The following is a 26,247-nucleotide window of genomic DNA, read 5'->3' on the forward strand; positions in this document are numbered from 1 at the left end:
CGGGGAGAGGGGAGGGGCTCATCGTGGGCGTGGCCACACGGAAGTCACGTGGTTTACAGGAAGCTTGAACTCATTTATCTAGAGGTGTTTTCCGCACCAGATTGGAACAAATTCAGTTTGAATAATGCTAACATATTTTTTATCCTGATTTTGTTGATGCAACAGAAGTAACTGGGTAACAGGTAATACATAGGGAAGAAAATGAATTATTCTCAAAATTCTGCAGTTTTTATTCAACTAAAGCAGAATAGCTTCACCAAAACCAAGATCTGTGGATGCGTAACTCCCTTCTGTGACTCCACGTGCAAATAAAACAATGTTTTTTTCGTAAATTGGCTTCGTAGCCTTCTAGACCAATATTATCGAGCAGCATTACTTTAAGCAAGCAAATTCTTGACTGCTGTTCACCTCCTAGGGTCTAATCGTCAGGCTTGTTAAATATTAATTGTCTCCTTAATGGTCACTACTGATGTTATTTTTGTGATTTAAGCGTTGATTTATACGCGCGTCTGCTTGCAATGAGAAGGAATATGTCATATGCATCATATTTTTGACATACAAGATGTTCATTGTGTCTGGTAATGCATCCATTCAACAAAATGTAAAATAGATATGCATCTGTACCCTTGAAACATACGCTTTTGGAGCCGATATATTATCAACGGACGGTTGAAATCGTATGCAATGAAAAAAGGGGGTATAATGTGTGCACAGTAAAAACTAAAAACCCGTGCGCTAAACGTTTAGCGTGAGGTCACCGGTTCAATCTCCCTCGAACAACGGAGCAAGTTTCCCAAATCCCCTCCCCCGCCTCTGTCTGCCCAGCAGGAGGCCCACAATACCCTCTGGAGTGACTCTCAATCGAGATTGAACACTCACTTCTTAAGAACTGCTTTTTGTGTTTAGTTTATCCTTCCCCTGCACCTCCAATTAGCACGGTTGGCTACGTACGATGCGAAAAAAGTTCAACATACGTACACACATAGTGAACGCCCTTCTGCCAGCGGTTGCACCAGCAAGCAACTGATTAATAACGGGCCATCCGTGAACAACAACGTTCTTCCGCCCTGGGTCGGCATCTACCTGCCTGAGGCCGAGCGGGCGACAGAGGCCAGGCAATGTGGACGCTGCCCCTTTGCTGTCGAGGGGAGACACAGCGTGGTGAGCCAAGCTGGCACCGTGGAAACACCGCACCACGCCAACGCACCGCGGCCGCTCGGAGAGCCGCGTTGAGCAACGGATGCAGGCTCCGGTGCGGCCAACGGGCGGTTTCGCTGTTCACCAGCAATTTACCAGCCAACCGGTTTAGTGCAACGTGTGATTGAATTTGCCCACTATGCAAAAAAAATGAAAATTAGGTTAATGTTTTTGTTATTTCATTTTCCCATGTTTTTTTTTCACTTTGATCGGTTATCTTACCAGTTAATGAGATTGCATTGAATTGCCGGCGTTGTGGGTTGGCGTGCTGTTGCTACGTGTACCTCAAAGACACGTCCGCGTTCATACTTGTCAGATTACATGCAACCCTTTATTGGAAAAAAAAACAATTTGAAATGCAAATTGATTGGAAAATCGATAGTGCGGGTAAAAATGTCTATGTCCTTCCAAACAACTTATGTTTTTCCAGCAGTAAAATCGTCGAGTTAAGCGCTTGTATGCCAAGTGACAATTTTAATCAATTGGCTTAAGTTGCGTGGTGAAGGGTCCCATGACACACACTTAGCCAGGTCATTACGTGGCCTGACCCAAAAATCAATTATGAATACACTATGTAACACAACTTTTGTTCCTGGGTAGTAAGTGTTATTTCGTAATTGCTTATTCCTAAAAGTACAGAAAATGGCTATTATTCCCCACAAACTTTTATTTTGTGACCAGGACAGTGATATTTTGAAATTTACCTATTTTCAATGAGAAAACGGGCGAATTTTTGTTTTTTCGTTTATATAAAGTCAGAAAGAAGCAACATATGAATCAAAATGAGCATGTATTTATACTAAAATAATACAAAAATGACTACAAAAATATTTAGAAGTGAGTCGTTTTTCGAGATTTACGGTTATACTGTAAATCCCTTTCACGAATCAGCCCCCAAATGTGGTCTCCCATGATGTTCTCGTTATACTGTCCTTGGTAGCGGCGTTCAAAGTCCAATTTATCCTGGAAGCGCTTGCCTTGCTCCTCCGAGTACGCTCCCATGTTATCCTTGAATTTATCAATATGAGCATCAAGGATATGGACTTTGAGGGACATCCTACAGCCCATTGTGCCATAGTTCTTCACCAGAGTCTCAACCAGTTCCACATAGTTTTAGACCTTTTGATTGCCCAGAAAGCTACGAACTGCGACAAAGCTGTTCCAAACCGCTTTCTCCTTACTAGTGAGCTTCTTGGGGAGTTCATTGTGCCCCATGATCTTCTTTATCTGTGGTCTGATGAAGACACCGGCTTTGACCTTTGCCTCAGACAGCTTAGGGAAGAAGTCTTGAAGGTACTTGAAGGCTGCCGACTCCTTATCTACAGCTCTGACAAATTGTTTCATAAGGCCCAATTTGATGTGCAGTGGTGGCATCAGCACCTTCTGAGGGTCCACCAGTAGCTCCCACTTCACGTTGTTCCTCCCCACAGATAACTCGGTCCGCTGTCGTCAGTCCAGCCTGTGGTAGTGCGCCTTAGTGTCCCTGCTGTCTCAAAGGCAAAGATAGCAGGGAAACTGGTAAACCATCTTGGAGACCCATCAGGAATGCCGCCATTTTGAAGTCTCCGATGACCTCCTAGTACAATTCTAAATATCAATGTTCTGGTCACAAAAGCAAAGTTCATGGGGAATAATATCCATTTCCTGTGCTTTTGAGGCATAAGCAATTAGGAAATAACACTTACTACTCAGGAACAAAAACAATTTCGACACAGTGTAATGAATGCTAAACGCTTTTCTGCTTGGGTCCATTTTCCCAGCAGTTCGTTTGGTTATCGAAATACCACCCTAAACCTGGGTCTTCATTGCGTCCCTTTTGAGGTTATCACTTTTTTTCTGAGGCCCCTCTCTGCGGTATTTAGTCCAAATGCGCCACCCACGATTCTTGTTTTCTCCTCGCTATTATCGGTAAAATAGAAGCAGTGCCTAGATGGAAATCTCCTGACAGACTCCCGCGCTCGCTCTCACAAGTTCAACAATTTTTTTATGAACCTATTTTGTCAGGAACAAGTCGAGGTGTGTGCGAGCACACACATTAATTTCAGTTGAAGATTTGGAGAATGGGGTTGAGTGAAAAAAAAACGTGAGCGTTTTATTTATTACATAACTGCAAAAAAAAATCCCCTTTTTAGCGCTGACTCCATCTTCAATTTTCTAAACCTGATTGAAAACTTGATCGGGAAATTGCCGTAAGAAAATTGGTGGGAAATAAATAATGAAACGGAACTCACTTAAGCAAAAAAAAAATACGAAAATACAATGATCCCCACCACATTTGTAATATAAAATACATTAAAGCGGCGACTGACATTCCAAGAAGTGAAATGTGCAACATCAGATAACTTAGTTTGAAAGGCATAATATTATTGGCCCTTAAACTGTAAGACCACGTGATGATGCAGAATGCATTGTTGTATGCGGTGTGTCAATAAAACGCGTTTTTTTCATGCAAATACGTGCAATAAAAATTGCTGCTTAATAATTTCCCGCGCAAGGTTTCCGCACATGCCGCGTTGCTCTCCGATGTGCTCCCGGGTCATGCCACACGCTTCGGCACGATGTCCGACGTTTCGTTCCATGTGCCGGGTTGGGAGATTCCTTGAGAACTGAGTACGGTTTAACAAAATAGTTCCATTCATCTCTTCGGTGGGTTGTGAGTGAAGGGATAATTTGTGAATCTGAACGTGACCATCTGATGCTGTCACGAATACAAATACACCGCTGCTGTTCTCTGCTTCAAGAAAGGGCTGCTGCGCACAACGCGTTCCCACTACACGGAGTGTTCCTTTTATACGGCAGGGCAAAGGGCGGTTGTAGTGAAGTATATCTGTTTCTGCCTGTCTTAAAGATGTGCTGAGAACTATCGTTGATGCAGTAGTTAGCTCGCTACGCTATAAACCCGGTGACCTGAGTTAGATCCCTTAGCCGTGGCCAATATCGGTGACGATTGATATCGGATCTGGTCCTGGGTGCCTCCCTCCGCCCCTCACCCGCCACCCCATTCACCAACCCACACTCGCTAGGGTGGTGAGGTATGCTCAAACAACCCCCGTGACTGACACTGCATCACGAGCCACTGGAATGATAAAGGGCTCTGAATTATCATTATGATCACAGCCCTTTATAGCCACTGTTATTTACAACTCGTTTTCAATACACTGCTATATACTAAGGCCTCCCACGCCATGTAGGGAATGGAGCTGTGTCTAACCATACTTCAGCACACTGGTCAGTGCCGGTTGGCAGATGGATTGGGGGGGGCGTGCAGATGGGAGTGAGGAGGATTGCCCAGGACCGTTTCTGATGCCACCTCTTGCAACTGCTGTTCCCCACGGCTGGGAATGCGACTCGGTTCACCTGGTTCATCATGCAGTGTGCCGATCGCTGCATCGCTGCGCCACCACAAATGTACGCGTTCATTCCATTGGATCCTCATTTGCCAGTAGCAAAATATGATAATTGTTTTTTTACCCTTTTATCTGGCAACACAACTGACACCGTTTTTACAAGGAGTCATGTTTGCATTGACCACAATACCTGCAGTCGGAATGCAAACAAAAAACACAACTCTGATAATGTATTGGCGTCATCTGGTCCAACACCATGTGCGACTAGGCTCTAAGGAAAGCTGTATCGGGTATGGACCAATCAATTTCAAGGCCAGTGCATACATTATCAGAGTTGTGTTTTTTGTTTGCATTCCGACTGCAGGTATTGCGGTCAATGCAAACATGACTCCTTGTAAAAAGGTGTCAGATTTGTTGCCAGAAAAAATGGTAAAAAACCAATCATCATACACGTTTATTGTTGACGGCCATGTACCAGCAGCAGCAGCAGTGTTGGTGTCCACGTGCTCGTCCCCTGGAGCGACACCTCTTGTTACCCTTCCTCTGCTCCGACGCGGCTGCTGGCGCACGGTCGTGAGCATCTCGCCATCTCACGGCCCAGTTTCCTTTCTTCCCTTTCTGCTATTTCCAAATGGGGTGTTGGAATTGTAACCGCTCCTTTTAAGTTCCCCATTGAGCCAGACTGCAGATTGCATGGTGGAAGTACATACCTTGGGTCATTAAACTTAATGGGTTTTCATGGCAAGAATTCTCAACGTGACCCAGTGCTTACGTAAAACAACAATGGTCAGAGTTCAATACGTGTCTATTACACGCGCGCACAGGGAGAGTGTGTGCGCGTGTGTTTATGTTTGTGTGTGTATGTGAGTGGTTATGAGGAGCTGTTGTAAAGCGCTCTGATGTGCTTGTGTTGTTCGGCCCGATGTCCGACGTTTCACTCCACGTGCTGGGAGCTTTTTGAGAAACTCGATTCGTGCTGCACGGCACAACCGGGAAAGCTTACGCAGCAGTGCTGAAGCAATAACATTCAATTATCACGGTTGGCTACCTACGGTGCGAAAGAAGTTCATCGTACATAGGACACAGTGCAATTATAATTAGGATTCACAGAGCGTCTATCGTTTTTAGGTCTCCCACAGCCTCTGTATACCTGGCAGTGTGAATGGGTTAGCAACACAGACTCGGCACGCTCACGCACGCACAGCGAAAATGTCCATGCGCATTGGCGCATGCATATAGCCGTGCACTCGGTGAAGACGTCAATCGTACGGACGCCTCGATGGCGAATCGTCAACGTTCACGTGACGTACCCAGGCAGATCACACCCATTACGCCAAACGGGGGCGTTGATTGGTTCATGAAGGCATGGACGAATGGGGAATGAGGTTTAACACAAAGGCTTTCGTGACCAATATTATCCATAATACCCCACAAAAACCCCTGCATTATGGGGAGTGAGGCTTATTTGGAGTGTGCATGTGCCTTTCTCTCTCTCTCTTCCTGTGGTCACGTGGATTTTTCTTCGGGTCCTCCGGTTTTTCCCTCCACATTTCTAGAAATGCGTTTAGAGTCTTTGGCCGCTCTACATTTCCACACGATGAGCCACTTCGTTGGAATATCACTTATGGCCATGTCACTCCAGGAAAAAGAGCTACATAGCTCTGTGGGCCCTACCTGGTCAAATAAAATATGGTTTGGTCTAATGGTCGGTTTAGTTGGCGCATCAGTAAACGCTTGTACATGTGAACATTTAATTTGTTCGACGATGTCAGGCGGTGGAGGGTTTCAAAACATAAATTTGGCCAGATAATTACGCGGCTTAACTCAAAAATCAATTACGAATCAGGGACGCTTCAACTGCTGCTGCTCAAGGCCAGACGGTGGCAGAGAAAAGGGGAACGCTGCAGAGAAGCGAAGCCACTGAACCACCGTGTTCTTATGAACAAAAGTATATTTAAATAAGTGTTTAATAATACTCGTGTTCAAGTCCTGAATGGCTTTGTGCTGTTTGCCTTCACAAATCCTTCAGGCTTTAAAAAAAAATATGTCGCTTGAATTTAATGTTTGACTCTCCCCCCCACCCCCCACCCCACCCCCCATTTATTTTACACACAGTAGCTGATTAACTTGAATATTCCCTCATCGGACAGTCTGTTACATTCAAATACACATGCATTTGGTGGGTTTTTATAATTTTCGTGTACTGCACAAAAAAACCCAACGATCTCAGTTGGAAATTGGATTTGACATCTCTTTCAGTCTCCGTCAATTCTATTCAAGGTCTCTCTGCATCCCCCGTCCTTCAGTGCATCATTAATTCTATCGGCAAACATGCTTGCATTGTCTGGACCTTCCCGCCCAAATGAATTACATTATTTACCAGTCCGCGTACGTTTTAATCTCAGGCTCGAGGCTTAACTTTTGGGAGCCGACTCCCTGACATGACCGTCATATTACGACGTGTACGCCCATTGAACTGCACGCGCTCATGCTTTGTGACACTGCGCGTGCACAATGAGAACACGTTAAAGTTGTAGGGTCAAGGCGCAGCCCCTGCAAGTGCTCGTTCACGCCACTGCTGGCGGAAGGGCCTCCACTGGACGGAACTCGAACGGGGAGCCCCTCGAGTGAGTATTAGGCCTATTCTTCCACTCTGTCCACATGTCTTGGAATAGGTTCATCACACTTAAGCCCTCCTCCGCACGCGACCTGCGGATGAACTAACTGTGGCATGCCCTTGTATACTGCTGAGGGGGGGGGGGGGGGTTAAGAAACTTTCCGATTGATGCAACTGGCGCGTCGGGAGATCGAATCGAATCGGAGACGTATTGATTGCAAAGCCCGAATGCAAACCATAACACCGCTGCGGCAGCAGCATCATCATCATAATTAGCCAATCGGCATGAAAATTACACGGCATTGCTGCGTTCAGACTAATGGAATGAACAACAGTGCGTTAAAGAGACAGGAGGACAATGTTGCTATGTTTAGATGAAATGCGCACGAGACAGAGGGTGGCTCGGTGTGCATTTTAAGTGGCTCGTCTCTCGTCATTGCTCCGACATTACTCCTTGGGAACAGCAACACCACTCAGACACCCATCAATCAGTCGCCCCACTTGGTAATGACGATGAAGTCCCCGCCTCGTCGTCATCGTGGCCGCGGCGGGCGTGAGCGGCTCTCACGTTCGTGAGCGGCTCTCACGTTCGTGAGCTGCGTCGTCCCAGTGTCAGGCGGCGGGCTGCCCGGCTGGTTTACGGTGCGGTATTTCGGGAACAAGGTGACCTTTGTAATAAGTGTGATCATTGCCTTCTCAGTGAAGTTGAACAAAAAAGCCATTTTTATTTATTTTTTATTTTATATATATATAAAGCATCAGCAACCTTTCTGGCTTTCAATCACGGGGACAAGTGCTATATTTGTATTTGACTCTTCTCTTCCCCACCCCGCACCCCACCTTGGGAAAATATGAAAGAGGTCACGCGTAAAACATAAACAGATAACCTTATTTTATGGTCAAAGTGGAGACAGCCCCACGTTGAATGAAACCCAAACAGGTATACGTGGATTTGATGCTACACTCCAAGGTGAATAGTGGGTTACACGTACCGTCCTGGTGAACAGTGGATGGATTAGACTTCCCCTCCCGGTGAACGGTGGGGTTAAACGTACCCTCCTGGTGAACGGTGGGAAATTGCCGTGATTGTAGCGGTGAGCACGATGGACTTGCAGTCCCAGATGTCTTCCGTTACGATTCCGTCTCCCGGAACGGGGGCTGAAACGACGGTCCAAGTTTCATGAATCCCGTCCACACTGCCTCCTGGCATCGAGCAGCACAAAAGGCAAATCCCGCCCGTGTCGGTGGGGTACAATGTGGGAACTCCCACCTCTGCTGAGAAGTCTGGCAAGTGTGGAAGAGTAGGCCAAATGCCATTTAGAGGGGGCTCTCCACAGTTGCCGCGAGTGTTGGGCCCTTCTGCCAGGAGTGGCGCGAGCGAGCACTTGCAGGACCACACCTTTACCTGTTTCTACCTTGTATAGAGTGCGCAAATTATCTGAGAGAAACGCACCCCTTTGACAGGTTGTAAAATTGAATCAGTGTTCGCTCTTGTAGAAATTACTTTTTAATTTATGAATTTAGTCAAATAACACGAATAATAATACATATAACCATATTAATCTCAATATTATCATAATCCCGATGTTCCATGGTTACTGTCTGTTTGGGTTTTATTCCCAAGCCGCTCCGTGTTTGGAGAGATGATGTGACTGGGTTGATATTGGACAGATGTAAGAAAAAATAGCAAGAGACAGTATAAATAACATGCATGATTTATGAGCTCCTTGAATTCGCACGATAAATTATCATCCGCGGTTTTTCCCTTTTGCACCGCTGAATGAAAGTATGCCGGTCCACAGTGTGATAGCGTTGAGATGCTCTTTCTTTTTAAAATATGCATTTGCGAAAAGGTCAACAGAATGTAACACTCAGCTTCTATACCATCGACACATTGGTTTCAGCTGAAATTATAAAATACTGCTTTGAGTTTGCTTATTGTTTCACGCGGCGTCTGAATCCAAATATAATTATTCGGCAAAGTACATTACTCCAGCCGCCTTTCCAACAATTACATCACATTTATTACGTGTCATTATGGTCACTTGTGGAATCCTAATAGAATAAATTAGCGGACATGGCTTTGTTGTTACGGAGTAAGTAAAATGTGGCAAAAAGCAAACGTTACGTAAATTGTTATTTTGTGTTGTTATCTGTACAGAGAGTCTACGTAAAGTGAAAGATTAAAGTGTTCTTCCTGTCGCTGGGACAGGAGGCCAGGTCACCGGGAAGATTGAATGTGGGGGTGTTGTGTGAGCTTGTACTGTACTTCTATGCTCCCGCATCTGCGCTCCCCGCCTTCGCCAACCGGGGCCGATCAACGCGGCGAAGTCCGGACAAAGAATCCTTCGCGACCAACCGCCCACGCGGAGCGGGGAGGCCCTCATCCAGCAGTGGATTGGCAAAGGGGCTGTTTGTGAGGATAATAACAATTCAAGTTGTACGTATGTTGAACTTCTTTCGCACCGTACGTAGCCAACCGTGCTCATCGGAAGTTCTGCGCCTGCGGTATTCCGGGATCCGATGCGATGGGGCACATTCAGGGCGATTTGGTCACAATGCCAACTTCATTATCAAATAATTACCGCATTTACATTGAACTACAGTCACCCCGATATGCTTTAAAGAAAAGGCTATGGATTTTGATGGGTGCTGACCTAGTTAAATGAAGCACGCTGATTCGTGTTGACGTGATAGTGTGGTAAGGGCTGCAGAAATACAACGGACACTATTGCCATGACTGCGGCTCCTGCTGCGACATTTTCGTAAGTAAATTGTTTTCCGTGCGATGGTGAACGAGGAGTGCAACAATCCACCTCACCCAGCGAATCATCACGAATCTGAGCCACCTGTGGAACCCAGAATCAATGATTGCTTGGCCTCCTGTGCCGTGTCTAGAATTGTTGTTCTTCCGATCTCGTTTGTAGTTATGTTTTACTGCCTGAGCCTGAAAGTTGCCGTGGAATTCGATGTGCGTACACATTTGCATTAATAGTGAAAGTTTGATTCCGTCACGCACGATTTTTTTTCGTATGCGTGCGTCATCAGCGTAGGAATCGACTCGGGCAAATCTACCCATTGATTTGCCTTCCGACATCCTTCCCCCATCCCCACCCCGATTTTCCGAGGAAGCAAATAGGTTGGCACATTTGCCCACGCGACAATTTGATTGGCTGTTGGGGAGCGGAGAGTTATAAACACATTTCTGCGGAGGGAGCTGGTAGGAACGTTGGGTTGCTCGGTCAATGGCCAGGGTTAACGGCGGCGTGGTGTATTCCGCAAATATGCCCGACTGTGAGGGCGGGCACAAGCCGGCGTGAGTAGGTTAAACGTAGAGTTTTATAAGGGCACCACGGGGTGACTAGCCCCTCCCCATCCAGCCCCACCTCTCCCACCCAGCCCCTCCCCATCCACCCCACCCAGCCCCTCCCACCCTCCCCACCCAACCCCACCCTCCCCACCCAGCCCCTCCCCATCCTCCCCACCCAGCCCCTCCCCACCCTCCCCACCCAGCCCCTCTCCACCCTCCCATCCCCACCCAGCCCCACCCTCCCCACCCAGCCCCTCCCCACCCTCCCACCCCCACCCAGCCCCTCCCCACCCAGCTCCTCCCTGCATGACGGACGGACACAATAATCCCCTTTGGGCTGGTGTAACCAGGAGGTTCCTACCAGTATTAAATGTTGGCGTTATGCATGCACGGCGATATCATGGATCGCAGGTAGCCGTGTGCATCTTTCCCAATATTTCCTTGTTGTTTGAAACTCACGGTTTTCCAGGGCACACTATTATTTTATTATCATATGTTTTCTCATAGTTTTAACATATTGTATTCGCAGGCCCATTGTTGTCTGACTTCACGAATTAAACAGTGGTGTGCGTCTGTTAGGTGAGCAATTACCATTGGCGCCGATATCATTTTTAAAAGCCAAAGGTGCAGCTCTGAAATTGCCTGCTCACGCCACTGCTGGCGGTACGAGACTTTACCAGAGCGAGCTCCAGAGAGGGAGGGCACGTGCCCTCAATCACCGAGCTCGTTGTTTCGCAACTACTTTGTCGGGAAAGTTGAATATTTCTTGAAAAGCGAGGGATCAACGACCATCACGATGTAGGGGTATGTGTGCCCAACGGGCGATACGACGACGTTCGTGGACGGGAGACGGCGGCATCCTTCTCGCGGCGCTCCGCTCCGCTGTGTCCTCCCGAGTCGCCTTGAACACGACCCAAAGCCGTCGTCCGCGCGCGGTGGACGTGGCTCATCGGAGCCACGGGCCGCCGCGTCGCCGGGCCAACTCGCACACCCCGCGTGACATTCGCACGCACACGGGCAGCTTTCGTAGCTTCATCGTGACAATAAAACAAAACAAAGGACGGCGCTCAAAACAAAACTGCGCGTTCAGGCGAGCGGGAGCCATCGGCGAAGAGGTTTCGTCCCGTTGGTCTCCATCGCAGAAAGTGAACGTCACGTGCCCATGCGCGTCTGTCGTAGCAATTCGCAGCGATGTAACGACACGCGATCACTGCATTGAGCACGTGGGGTTTTGTCTACGTTTATTAAACACAACGTTCAAAAAACAATGTGCACGTATACCAACGAGGGGCAGGACGCGCGCGGGGCGGGGTGAAGTGTGGGTCCTCCCACCTCTTCTAAGACGTCTGGCAAGTGTGGAAGATTAGGCCACAATTCTCTCACGAGGGAGCTCACGGTAGGATATTTTGGAAGCCATTGAGCTCGCAGTGGCACAATTAGAAAAATTATCGGTCTGCAACTTGAACGTTTACACTGTGGTCACGGCAGTCTTCTTCTTTGTAAATCTTTGTATTAAAGCGTGTGTGTGTGGGCGCGTGGTGCCTGTAATTGCAATGGAAAAACAAACAAATTGATACACAGCGGTTTATTTGTTATTAAAGTTCCTTGTGTGTTTTCATTTAAATAAATACACCACTCATCTTTGTTACATAATTTACTCTATCGGCTGGTCCACAACGCTTGTTGCATTTAAATAACGTACACGTACTCTCTGTGTGGTGTGTGTGAGCACGCGTGCATGTACTACTGTGGTTTGCACGCTCGTTAGCACAGCACACGTAATAAACGTTGCTCTGCCCCGTGGCAGTCAGTGTCACGTGTTCTTTGTATTTCAAAGATTCCTCTTCTTGCCCGCTTTACAATCGACAACCGGGCGAGTCCCAAACGGCAACGCATATCATGCCAAAGATTTGTTCCAAATTGGACCGAGAGATGTTAAGCCCCCCCCTACCGCCCTTCTCCGCTACACGTGGACAGGACAAATGCGAGAATGCTTTGAACCTCAGACGACGCTGTCCACCCGTATGGTAAATCCTGCTGATGCCCTTGATTGGATCCGTACAAATCGTGACACATGTGGATACCGAATGCACAAGTCTAAAATAAAAAAAATGCCACCCCTGTGTGCGACTGTGGCTATGAACACCAACACCATGGACCATGTTACTTGCACACTGCCCCAAATATAAATGTGAAGGTGTTGAGTGTGTGGGTGGGTGAGTTTATGGATTGGTGTTTTTGCAATTTGCCAAATCTGAGACGAAGCAATTGAATGGCTCAACATCTTACAACGGAGCCTCCAGTCGTTCCTCTTTACTTGGCCATACGGAATCGGAAGCTCACCGTCCTGCCGATGTAAGCAAGAGACAAGCGTGCGATGGCAACACGCGATGGGTAATGCGTTATTATTGTACTCGGCCAGCTTAAGAGCAGTCATGAGTAATCTCACGTTGTCTGATCTGAACTCTCAGCATGGTGATCTGATCCCAAGGCCGGTGACTTAAAGCACGTAGGCGTTTGCGACCGATGTTGTGATTGACGATCGATGTCATACGTCAATCGGCGTGCACGCAATCCGAGCCAAAAAAAAATTAAGTATGAGATCATAACATTCCGGTTAATTACTCCGACGAACATTGGTAAACAACAACAATAACAACAAGGAAACGTCTTGCGGCTTTCGGAAAACATGGGGACTAAGCCCCCCGGTGCCACGGGGCACTGCAGAGTGACGGCATCGTCTAGAAGACGACGCCGTAGTCAGGACGATTTCCCTGCCGCTCGCAGGCTTCTAATAAACACCGGGGGGGCGCCTCGCACGGCAACAGCAACAACAACAACAACGATTCCTCAACGCCATAAACACACGGCCGACTGTAATCATGATAAACATGTTTGCTTTGGCGAGGAAAAATGAGGCAATTCCTTACATGTGTGTGTTCTTTTTTAATTAATCACAACTGTATTATTGTTATTAACTTGATATCATTGTAGCAATCATCATAAGCATCTTTATTGTTATAATCATCATAAACGTCACCATTGTCAGTACAATACATTTGTTACAGCGATCATCATATTCGTCACCATTTCCGTAATCAGAACACATTATACAGAAACTTCGTATAAGCACAGTTCTTTTATAAGCTACACATGCTTACATTAGACTTGTGGAGGGATGCCCGAGACGTGTGCATCGACCGAGTTCCACTGTCATCATCGTGACCATCATCACCATCATAGCCAGTATTTTATATCATCATTTCGAGCAACTGTGCGTTTATCTCTCTGACACATTATCGGGTTGCTCGTGCTGCTCGGCACGACGTCCGACGTTTCGCACCACAGTCCACGGTGTGTAAAGAAGCTCCCGGGCTGCGAAATCCCGCGCGGCGCTGTAACTGTGTTTTTCTTTTTCTCCCATCCCCTTCCCTCCCCCCTCTGCCCCTCTCCACCATTTGCCGTTGCAGGGTTTCTCAGCACTGGCGACCAGGCAGCCAAAGGAAATTACGGGCTGCTAGATCAGATCCAGGCCCTGCGCTGGATCAGCGAGAACATTGGCTTTTTCGGGGGCGACCCGCTCCGCATTACAGTGTTCGGTTCAGGCGCGGGCGCGTCCTGCGTCAATCTCCTTACCCTGTCCCACCACTCTGAAGGTAACCGATGGAGCAATTCCACCAAAGGTACTCAATTTAAAGCGGGACCGCTGATATCTTTTTGATCAATTTCGGTGTCTGCATGCTCACCACCCACACTCACCACCACCATGCCCCCCCCCCCCAACCACATCCGTGATGGTCGCGTGGTCTCGTGGCATGTTGTCGCTACCCACCCCCACCGCCCCACACAGTGGCTCCCCGTGACCGCGTGGCGTTACCCCCACCGCATGCCGCGTTACCCCCACCGCGCTCGAACCCCCGCCAGGGGTTCATTCGCGATGCACGTCGCCGCATCCTCCGCAGCGTGGGGCTGCCGCAAACCGTTGGGGAGTTGGCCCACGCCACCTGAATTCGCTTTGTCGTTGCAGAGACAAATTTACGTTTGTTTTTTTGTGGGGGGGGGGAGGCGGTTAGGGCGGTTTAGCGATCGGGGTGTACCACCGCTCCGTCGATTACCGATGCGAGGCTGTTGCGTTACTGTTTTCTGTGCTTCCACAGTGGGAGAGGGGGGGGGGGTAACGATGGTTAGCACCTCGCTGACTCGCAATCACGAGGTCGCCCGTTCGATTCGATGCCCCGGCGGTGGTGGTGGTAACAACCCAGCGGTGTGAATGGGCACGCCCACGAAAACGAGTCGATCGGTGGGGTAAAGTGTGCGTTCTCCCACACTGAGCAGCGTGAAAGAGTAGGCCAAACGCCCTTTAGCAGAGCTCTCTGTAGCTGACTGAAGTGGAGGCTCCTACTGCCAGCGAGTGGCGTGAGCTTGCACTTGCAGGGCTGCGCCTCTGCCTCGGGCAACTGATTCTATACTGTTGTTGCATTTAGACGATTAAAGACAAAACTCAATTTGATTCAACAATTTTCTCTTCAACAACCGCGATGATTGGCGGCGCCTCTAGTGGCTGCCGAAATGAGCTGAACCCGTGTTACACAACAACAGATCAGACATTGAAGACGTTGAATCTTACACGCGCGATGCAGCGTTAAATCATCTTGAGCATAAATATCGACTCCCAATTGATGAATCGACACGCCGTTCCACTGCAATAATTGACCATATAAGCCCCTTGCATGGCATTGCAAGGCTTCTATTGTACAAAGGGCTAAAGGCGCTTGCAATAGCACCGGGGGGACTCCATCGCTGACCCAGATACGACAGCGAAACAGGCGAACATTCACAAAGTCAACGTCAACGAGTCCAAGACCTCTCATTCACCCTGCCGTTTCTATGGCAGCCTCACGCTAATTGACCCATTTGGAGTCGTGTATTGAGCCACGCCGTCGTATCCGTGATCACTGCCCCGGCTAATGCTGTCGCATGAACTGCATGAATTCACTTTGTGTTATTAGAAGGCATCCTCGTTCATTCTCCACCAATGCATTTGAAGCACCGCACACACATACACATGGCGACGCGTCCACGACAATTGAATTCAAGAGAGACCGAAGCCTTTACGATCATTTTTAAGCGTTTCCGACAGCGACGTTTGATGTTTTTGTTATATAGAAATGTAAACATATTAAATATCCCCGACGCCTTCCGAGCGTATGCACCGTGCCTCGGATGTCTGAACTCGAGGCGCCGCACGCGGTGGTTGAACTTCACCGGTGAGGATGTTGTGGTTGAACTTTACCGGTGAGGATGTTGTGGTTGAACTTCACCGGTGAGGATGTTGTGGTTGAACTTCACCGGTGAGGATGTTGTGGTTGAACTTCACCGGTGAGGATGTTGTGGTTGAACTTCACCGGTGAGGATGTTGTGGTTGAACTTCACCGGTGAGGATGTTGTGGTTGAGCTTCACAGGTGAGGATGTTGTGGTTGAACTTCACCGGTGAGAATGTTGTGGTTGAACTCCACCGGTGAGGATGTTGTGGTTGAACTCCACCGGTGAGGATGTTGTGGTTGAACTTCACCGGTGAGGATGTTGTGGTTGAGCTTCACAGGTGAGGATGTTGTGGTTGAACTTCACCGGTGAGGATGTTGTGGTTGAACTTCACCGGTGAGGATGTTGTGGTTGAACTTCACCGGTGAGGATGTTGTGGTTGAACTTCACCGGTGAGGATGTTGTGGTAGAGCTTCACCGGTGAGGATGTTGTGGTTGAGCTTCACCGGTGAGGAAGCTGTGGTTAAACTTCACCGGTGAGGATGCTATGTTCGGGTGGAATGGAGAAAGTCTCCTTGTTATTTGTGTTTGTCAGTGGCCCAGTGCGGACGTAACCGCGATCTCTCGTCATCAACTCGCGTCGTCAGCATCAGCGATGTGAGCGAGCGAGTGGGCAAACAGGCAAGGGCAGATAATTGGGGGGGTGGGGAGGTTTAGTGGGGGGGGGGGGGTGGTTCAGCTCCCAGGATGATTCGCCGTGGAGAGTTCGGTGTTTGCGTGCCAAGCTGCTCAAGGTGGGTGCCGAGTGCTCACGGAGTGAGAGAGAGCGTAGCCCCCCCCCCGCTCGTGGCGCTCGTCACGGCGCGTGCCTTTGAGCTGTCGCGGCGCTGTCGTGCGGCTGTCTGCTGCTCGCGCTCGTGCTTTAACACAGAGGTCACGACTAACGGTCCTGTCTCTCCGGCACCTCCACTTCAGGGTGACGCGCATGCCTCTGCTTTATCTCAATATTTTTTTTTTATGACACGGACTCAACACATGCGCACACATGTAAGCGTTGCGTGCGCGCGGACAGGAAAACGAGCTTTGCTGTTCGCACGTTATGCGAGTCAAACTTAACCACTTCTCCCGCGTGAGAGTCGATGCAGTGATAAAGTAGAGATTTTCATCTTTGACCGTGAATGTGTTTTTTTCCGTTAATATTTTTGCTGCTTGTTTCTTTTTTTTCTAATATCCCCTCTGAGTTACGTTGGCGATAACGTGCCACTTTGGTCTAACTCTAACCTTCATGTGTATTTTGATAGTCGGGGATGTTACAGATTGTTGTATATTTCTCCAACATTTATGTGCATCGATAAGAACGTATAGACATCGGGTATGCTTTGATAATGTATTTACAGCACAGATTCTCGTTCGGATTTCTTTTTTATATGAATGCAAAGATTTGAATATTTAAATTTGATACATTTTCTTTGTAGAAATACTGCAAAAGAACACAGACACTCACATCACAGAGGCTTGAAATCAGAGGATTTAGACATTTCTCACCAAATCGTTGCCACGTAGGAGATGCTGTTTATTATGCAGAAATGCAGTGACTTGTGTGTTTGGTGGTGAATGATGCAATCACCGTCAAAGTGCTGGTGGCAGTGCACGTGGCCTATAAGCCCGCACTCTGTAGGCCGCAGCGAGAGTTGGGGGATCACACCGACCTCACATGAACACGTGGGGTTTTCCCCCTGTCCTCTGAATTACTGCTACAAGTAAACACTCATTAGTTGGCCAGCAACACCTTCATATGTGGAGGACTGCAGAGCTTGGGGGTGGAATGTGCTGCTTCCTGCTTGTCCGCGGTTTCTCTTCACGCCTTTGAGTCGTCCTCTCTCTTCGAGAGTGAGTGAGTAGGACGCACGGTACAAGATGAATGAATCATTGTTTTCACTACAGAGCTTTGTCAATAGATCATTACACACTCACACAGAGAACTCTTCAGTGGGACTCGTTACATTTGTGTCAATTTTAATGACGTCATGTACACGCAGAGCTCTCTGTCAGTCGACTGCTGGATGAGCACCTCCCCACACCTCGAAGGTCATCGTGGTTGTTGTATTGAACCATACTTCGCCACGATCGTCAATGAGGATTGGCGGAAAGCTGTCACTGCGTGCTCAGAATTCTCCGGGGGGACCGCTGGCGAACGGCTAAAAAAGAGGAGAGGCCAAGCCCCGGCGAGTCGGCTAACTTTGAGAGCGCGCATTGGAAATCGATGTTGCTCATTTTCGGAGGTGAACATATTCTAGAGATTTTCCACCCCCAGGGGGATGCGTTCATTTTTTTTTTGGTGGCGAAACTGTTCGCACTCCAACATCGGAGCGCCGTTTATTTTTGTTAGCGAAGCAATTATAACACTTCACCGGAGATGTGTTTCTAGCCCCTCTGCCAGCGATATGTGTTTTAATGGCTCACTAGAGATTCACTCAAACGTTAAAATCGTTACTTACTACCCAATACATGGTGACTAAGGCTCATGCTGCTTGGGAGCGGTCGGGGGTTCACGGAGAGGTAGGCAGGAGCTGCTCAGCGCAGCAGCAGTAATCGTGTTCAGTGCGCAACACAAGTGACTTCTTCTTCTTGGTTCTTTCGGTAAAGTCACGTAAAATGGAAATAATGAAATAATAAAAAGAAAACATACTAATTTTAGTATTTTTATTGCTTTATTATTTCCCTTCTACGTCACTTTACCGAAAGAACCAAGAAGATGAATCCCTGCAGTCACGAAAGCTTTAAATCGAAAAGTGACTTTTTGTTTCATTTAACACTTTAAAGTGGCCAGGTGGCCTCGCCTGCAGAACTAAAGGGTTTCCTACCTGCTGCACGTATTTGAGAATCAGGAGTCTATTCCACCAATGAAGCCCAATGGGCTGAGAGGCTCTTTTGCAAGGGCGACTCTCTCTGTAGAGTAGTAATAGGTTTTTACCCTTTCAACTGGTACAAAAAACTGACACCTTTATACAAGGCATCATGTTTGCAATAACCACAACACAAGCAGTCAAAATGCAAACAAAAAGAAACAACTCTGATGATGATAATGATATGCACTGCCCTTGAAGTTGATTGGTCCACACCCGAGATAGCTTTTCTTAGAGTCTAGTCTCTCTGTAGAACCAGAAGGAGATTGATTGTTTGAACAGCTGGACAGCGCAACCGCGACGAAGCATCGCAGGGACGAATTGGCGACCAAAATATTCATCAACAACATTTTCCATGTTATTTAACGGTGACTTAACGAGCGGACGTCGTAAACCGAGATGGCGAGCCGAGATGGAGTTAGCCCGAGTCCGCGCCGGGACCCCGACTGAGATAATGGAGGAGCGTCATTAGAGACTGTGGTGCATGGAGCAAGACCACACACACACACAAACACGCGGTAATTGGATTTGTGTACGTACATAGCATATACACTCCGTTGACCGATTGGCTGAGCTGATCATAATAATACTGTACTGGGGGTGGGAACGAGGAGCAATTTAGAGTTACCCCCCGCACGCCAGCAATGAATGATTGCGAGTGTCTGATGAAACGTTTGACTGCTTTAAATCGACGAGACCGAGAGAATGAGTCCATTTAATTCCCCAGACTGAGGATGGACTCGCACCACATGGGTCGCCGTCTTGACTCACACTTTGCCTCTCCGAGCGAGAGAAAAAAAAAACTGCTTCCTAAATGATCACTGCTAGAGGACAACGGCGGTGGTTATCGCATCAGCCGTCCATCTTCAAAGGGCCGATGGACACTCTCGTCACGGGTTCCGCTTCCTCACACCGAATCCCAGAAAGAAACAAATGTACTTGATGATGCGCGCGATGACGGCGCCGCCGCTGCTGCTGCGTTGGCAGCAATGCACAAGCTCAGCGAACAAAAACACTCAACACGTTCCTCACGAACACCGTGGCCTTACAAAGGAGCATAAATATAACCGGCGATGTTTTGGACACTGACCCTATCTTCATAGCGCGCACACAGAGAGGCTAGAGAAGAAGGGCCATCGCCCGAAACGTCGCCCGTTGTTTACATACCCTGAAACGGCCACCCTGTTATTGATGGACATGTTGCATCCCAGAAGCCGACTGCTGCTGCTGCTGCATAAACAAGAGCTCATTTGCAGCCGCGTAGCAGAATCTTGATTGGTGGCTTGTGTAATCAGAGCCCTCTCGTATTTCTTGAAAAGGCCACATTTGATTGGTTTTGAATAATAACCTCTCGCTTTAATGGGCTCGGCCCCGCTGTGTTCCGAGGGGCCCCGTTCCGCCTGGCTCGCGATGAATTCTGCAAACCGCTGGTGTCTGACGTGCCGCTGTTCGTCAGCAGTGCGCGCGTGAATACAAGCGCGATGTTTTGGGGGAACGAATCAACAATTGAAGAGCACGGACGGTGTGTGTTCTCGCCCGGTTGCAGATTGCAACGGTTTGGTGGGTAAAGATCCCACCTCGGATTAAATTGCATGATAGACCTAGGGGCCGTCCATATGTGACGTCACGCACCTGGGGGGGGGGGTCAGACATTTGTGATGATGTGTGACGATGTGTGACGAGGGGGGGGGGGGGATTTGAGAGAGAAATGTGACGTCACATAAAAATGCGCAACTTTAAATAAATATGGACAACACGTTCTACTTAATGAAATAGACTTTTAAATTAAAGTTTTCTCCTACAACTTTAGAGTGCAGCGCCACATTAAATACGCGCTACAATTATAATAGTTTAAAGCGATTTGAAGCATGTTTTATTTTAGGGGGGGGGGGGGGGCAGAGCTTTGTGACGTCATATTTGAGGGGGGGGTCTGACTTTTCGTGACGTCGTATGACGAAGTGGGGGGGGTCAAAAATCGCGTGAGGTCATTTATGGACTGCCCCCTCGAAGGTGCACTCTGAGACTTCACCGAGTCACACTTCGATCCCAATCTCATAATTAGCACGGAGGTTTTACATACGGCATCGCTGCGTGTTTGGCAGTGGTCTTCCTATCAACCGTGGTGGTCCTGTGGAAACCTTCATCCCCGCCGTGGGAAAGTGGAATTTCAAGCACGTGGTCAGAGCTCTCAGCAGCAGATGAGCACTGGACAGAACCCGTTTTGAATGGGGAACCACTTTATTTTATACCTACGTGACTTTACCGAAAGAACAAAGGAGTTTGTATACAGCAAGTTCGTTAAGCATGTATGAAAATCGGGAGTTGTTCCGGTTAGTGGGTGGAGCTATCTAAGTAGTGAGTGGTGACACCTGATATATGGGTGGAGCTACCCGAGTAGTGGGTGGAGCTACCCGAGTAGTGGGTGGGGCCACCCGAGTAGTGGGTGGAGCTACCCGAGTAGTGGGTGGAGCTACCCGAGTAGTGGGTGGAGCCACCCGAGTAGTGGGTGGAGCTACCCGAGTAGTGGGTGGGGCCACCCGAGTAGTGGGTGGAGCTACCCGAGTAGTGGGTGGAGCTACCCGAGTAGTGGGTGGAGCCACCCGAGTAGTGGGTGGAGCTACCCGAGTAGTAGGTGGAGCTACTCGAGTAGTGGGTGGGGCCACCCGAGTAGTGGGTGGAGCTACCCGAGTAGTGGGTGGGGCCACCCGAGTAGTGGGTGGGGCCACCCGAGTAGTGGGTGGAGCTACCCGAGTAGTGGGTAGAGCTACTCGAGTAGTGGGTGGGGCCACCCGAGTAGTGGGTGGAGCTACCCGAGTAGTGGGTGGAGCTACCCGAGTAGTGGGTGGGGCCACCCGAGTAGTGGGTGGGGCCACCCGAGTAGTGGGTGGAGCTACTCGAGTAGTGGGTAGAGCTACTCGAGTAGTGGGTGGGGCCACCCGAGTAGTGGGTGGAGCTACTCGAGTAGTGGGTGGAGCTACCCGAGTAGTGGGTGGGGCCACCCGAGTAGTGGGTGGGGCCACCCGAGTAGTGGGTGGAGCTACCCGAGTAGTGGGTGGAGCCACCCGAGTAGTGGGTGGGGCCACCCGAGTAGTGGGTAGAGCTACTCGAGTAGTGGGTGGGGCCACCCGAGTAGTGGGTGGGGCCACCCGAGTAGTGGGTAGAGCTACTCGAGTAGTGGGTGGGGCCACCCGAGTAGTGGGTGGGGCCACCCGAGTAGTGGGTAGAGCTACTCGAGTAGTGGGTGGGGCCACCCGAGTAGTGGGTGGAGCTACTCGAGTCGTCGAGCGGTGGGTGGGGCGACCTGAGGGGCGGGTGGGGTCAGTGTCAGAAAGAGACAGTTCATGTAAAAAGTTAAGATAATTTTATTTTATTTCTAACTACGTGACTTTCCTGAAAGGTCCACAGAGTAAAGATTAGTGTTGTCTAGTTTTCACCATCACCTTTGTATTTTGTTGTCTCATTTTGTTATTCGTTCCATTAGCTTTAAGGTAACATTTCCAAATTAAATTGCATGAATCGTACATAATTGAGTCTTAGATGGATAATCCATTGCATGTATCATGGGCATTATAATCAAGTAATACTTTTTTACTGCATATATGATATACAGCACTGGTTATATTCAGACTTTTATTTTCTTTGTGACTAAATACATACAAAAAAAATATTGACCAATAAATACAATTAACTTTGCACGGCTACTATGTAGATGTACAATTGTGAGTATCACGCTTGAAGACAAATACAGAGACGTTGCGGCGATGTCTATGCGCCGCGTCTGTGCCTGCCGGGTGCCGCGTCAGTGATTGACGCTGCCGCGTGGAATGTGTCCCAGGTGCCGCGGTGAGACACGTGGTGGGACAGGTAGTGGGGGGGGGCTGCTGGGGGCCGGTGGGGGTCCCACCGAGATCTTTCTCATGCTAATCGAGCCACGCGCAGCGTGCGTTCTACAGGTGCGAGAGACGAGCTGCCAGTTCATTTCTGTCAAAGTCTTCACAGCAGCAGCAGCAGCAGCAACAACAGTGGCTGTCATTCACCACTTAAGTGGCGGTTACAGCACCGCGGCTCTCGTCCCAGGCTAGGTGAACTGTGAAGGAAAAGTATTTTACTCGTCCTCATGCAGACGCACATTGTGTTATGAAACGACAATTAATGCTGACGGAAATAATTGCAGGAAATGGGCTAAAGCCCCCAAAACAATTAACCGTAATTGATAATTGGTGTGCACCTCCCCCTTGGCATTGCGATACAGCGTGTCGATAATGTGTGACGGTTCGAATCTCAAACGGAGTGGCTTTTCATGTAAGCACTCATTAATTGGCCGATGACATCTTAATATATAGAGGACCGCAGAGCTTGGGCAATTGTTGATGCCGGCTCGCCCGCGTGGCTGCTGCTGCTGCTGCCTTCCCGCTCGTCTGCGGATCCTTCTTGCGTCTCCAAGTCGTTCTCTCGTTCTCTCTGCGCGAGCACCGTGAGTGTTGCAAGCTAATATTATTACAAATTGTGTTTGCATATTCGAGTGAATGTCAGAGATAGATGTATGAATATGTTTCGACGTTACTAAACACGGCAATGAATCATGCAAAATTTACTAATGCAACTAATTGCATGCGTTGATAGAAATATTCACAATTAAACTTTTGAGTGTGAAGTCATCCAAAGTTAAATCAGACAGTAATAGCCAAGGTCACTTTGGCAGACGAGCTGTTGATGTGCGATTTGTTCAAATGAGCAAAGTTGTCTCGCAATAAATAAATGTCTGAATGCCAATTGGCTGCAAGGTATGACTCAACCATCACTCGCTGTTCGTCTGCATGCTGTCAATGTGCACGTTTTAAAAACTGTAAGTGAACGCACGCTTGTCTTGAATAATTTGCCACTTTATGCACGGATAGTGATTGTTAGCTGACGCATACGCTGATACACCACGGGGTAGCAGAGACACTGGACTTCAAAAACGAAGGATATATCATCCCCATATTAACATGTACCCAACACGAGCTAAACAAGCGTTAAATTATTTTGGTGCGAATTGCAATTTATGAGTTGCGAGCGTGTGTGTTGCCTTGCAATCACGGGAACAGTTCTTTTGGTTTGCGTGAGGTCGCGTGCCCGTAAATGTGTCGTACACCCACCTCCACCCGGCACCGCCAATTAGAGAGGTTTGTCACGTGAACTACACGTGCCAATCAGTTATCACTCCAGCACACCGGTGTGTTGGAGTGTGCCGGCCTTCATAGGTGCTACTCGCCAACAGCACTTGCCCCAACAGTCTGTTAAGACTACACGTGGGAGATCGTTATCTTTGTTATGAAGTGACGCAATTGCATGTGGGTACCGACACGGGCCAGACCGGGCCGGCTTCACCTGTACAAAGCCTCGGCCTCGAACTCGCTGGCGCTAGGAGAAAACAATGAGCGGTGGGGAAGCAAAGAGTGAGCCTTTGGACACTCATTGTGAGACCCGTTGCTTTGCGATTGGGGTCAATTTGTGTTGCCCTCTGCAATCTGTGGGATAGGCAGTTGATGAGTGATTATGCATTTGCACGGCGCTTCAATGGTTCGGCAAGTCAAAGCGTTTAGAAGGGCACCCCCAGTGGCAGCTGTCTCTGAGGTGGCATGTGGCGACTCAACAGCAGCCTTGCAAGTGCTTAATTCGTCTGGTAGTAGGGAGTGATGACTGCTCTGTGTAATTCAAACCGAGTCAAATTTGAATCACGACGATTCCCGCACTGTTTGCACTCAACTATCGCCCTGTTGTGAGCTAGGCTCTCTGACCAAAGCGCCACCCAGTGAGACTCATGCAAAAGAAACAAAACGTCGGATCCCATGGGATTCAATCCGGCCAGGTGGCTCAACGGAATAGGTTTCAACTCCTGGTTGGGGAGGTTGACTCAGCCCATCATCATCATCCGGGGTCGATAACATAACGCACTACTGGGTGGTGAAATCAATACAGGCTCTTATGGATGGACTCACCTCTGCTATAGAGATGTGAAACTTACACTACTGAATCAAGGCTGCAAACACGGGATGAGCACCAATGCCTAATACTGTTTTTAGCAGGAAATCACTTTTACTTGACTGGTCATTGTGAAGTTTACTGTTGGGTTTTTTTGAATGAACGTTTCTGACAAAAGATCCGCGCCTATCATGAACCTCATTAGCGTCGGCAAAGCAGGTCTGAGAGTGCTTATCGGTCGACATGACACTTGAAAACTGGCTAATCGTAATCAGATGAAAAGGCTGCGGTTCTCGCAGATATTCCGAGTGGGTGGTGAGAGAGAACGGGGCAGAGCTATTCGCGCTGCAGAGTTGGCAAGGAAACGCGATTCACTGCGCGAGATGCAGCGGGGCAGGTGATAGGAGAGTGTCAATGATGAGACTGGAGAAGGAGCGCTCGCCACTGATGGAATTGCCCGATGGAACGGAAGAAGCTGGCCCCATCCTCGATTATGGAATGGAAGAGGCGGGGGCAAGCTTCGGGGTGAGGGTGAGACAGAGCGGCGTAAGATCCCGACAGAGTCAAATTGTCCATAAGACAAGAAGACGGCTTTTGCCGTAACTCTAATGCACCGGTACAGATGTGGCAACAGTAGTACTCCATTCCTGGGTGAAACAATGCCACCTGGGTGAAATAATGCTATTGCTTCTGAACCGCTGGTGACGCTGCGGCTGCGCGATGGTGACCACGCTCCCGGCCTTGCAGTCCAGGGCCGCCGCGTACACTGCTCTGTCCACCCGGTAGCGCACGTGGGAACGCCGCAGTTAGCCCGTGGTCGGTAGGTCGCGTGTTGCGGGGTAAAGTGTGGGTGTGCTCCCACCTCTTCCAAGACGTCTGGTCAGCGTGGAAGAAGGGGCCAAAAACCCTCTAGATGGGCCCTGTAGAGATTTTCACGTCACGGGTTTGTTAGGCAATGTGTTAACCACTGCACCACCGCTCCACTCTGTATACATTTGTTACAGGTCTTTAAACTTAAGGACTTTTTTTTTTACTTAAAGCTTTTGTGACTGCAGGAGTTCATACTCATTGGGTCTTTCGGTAAAGCCATGTAGATAGAAAAATATTAAAAAAGTCACGACGTTTCGATCGCAACACGAGCAATCGGTTTTGTCGAAGTCAAAAGTAAAAAGTGTCTATGCACATCTCGGTGAAGCAGATGAAACACTTTCCCGAGGCAGTTTTTTTTTTTTCCAGAAGAGTGGAGATAAAGATATCATCACATTGTCACCAAAGCTCAGACAAAAATAGATATTCACCAACACATGAGAATGTCGGGCCCCAAGTATCTCTATTGTGAAATGAATATTGACTGGAGCTCATTGCATTCGAAGTTTTGAGCCATTGGTGGGAATTCCATGTTCCTATGGCAGGAACTACAAGAAGCCGACCACTTGACAGCTTCCTAGTTACCGTGGTCGTCAGCCATGGTGACTCGAGTGCTGGATGAAGGCCTCCCCAAGCCATCGCCACATCTGTCGTGATCCTGCCATGTAGAAATTCACCTTCAACCAGCACGAGGGATGTGATTTCATCGCTCCATCTCCTCGGTGGACGTGCTCTGGGACGCGATCCGTCTCTCGGCTGCCACGCTATAATTCGTG

General features: G+C 48.6%; 1 protein-coding gene across 1 annotated transcript in view; it reads left to right on the forward strand.

The window, feature by feature from the left end:
* Window positions 1–26,247, forward strand: part of LOC144735688 (neuroligin-4, X-linked-like) — a 240,317-nt gene that overhangs the window by 152,955 nt on the left and 61,115 nt on the right. Inside the window, exon 4 of the mRNA XM_078618163.1 lies at window positions 13,942–14,127. Coding sequence (XP_078474289.1) covers window positions 13,942–14,127 — 186 coding nt within the window. The remainder of the gene's footprint in view (window positions 1–13,941; window positions 14,128–26,247) is intronic.

Source organism: Lampetra planeri, chromosome 56, assembly GCF_965212315.1.
Source record: "Lampetra planeri chromosome 56, kcLamPlan1.2.h2, whole genome shotgun sequence".
NCBI lineage: Eukaryota > Metazoa > Chordata > Hyperoartia > Petromyzontiformes > Petromyzontidae > Lampetra > Lampetra planeri.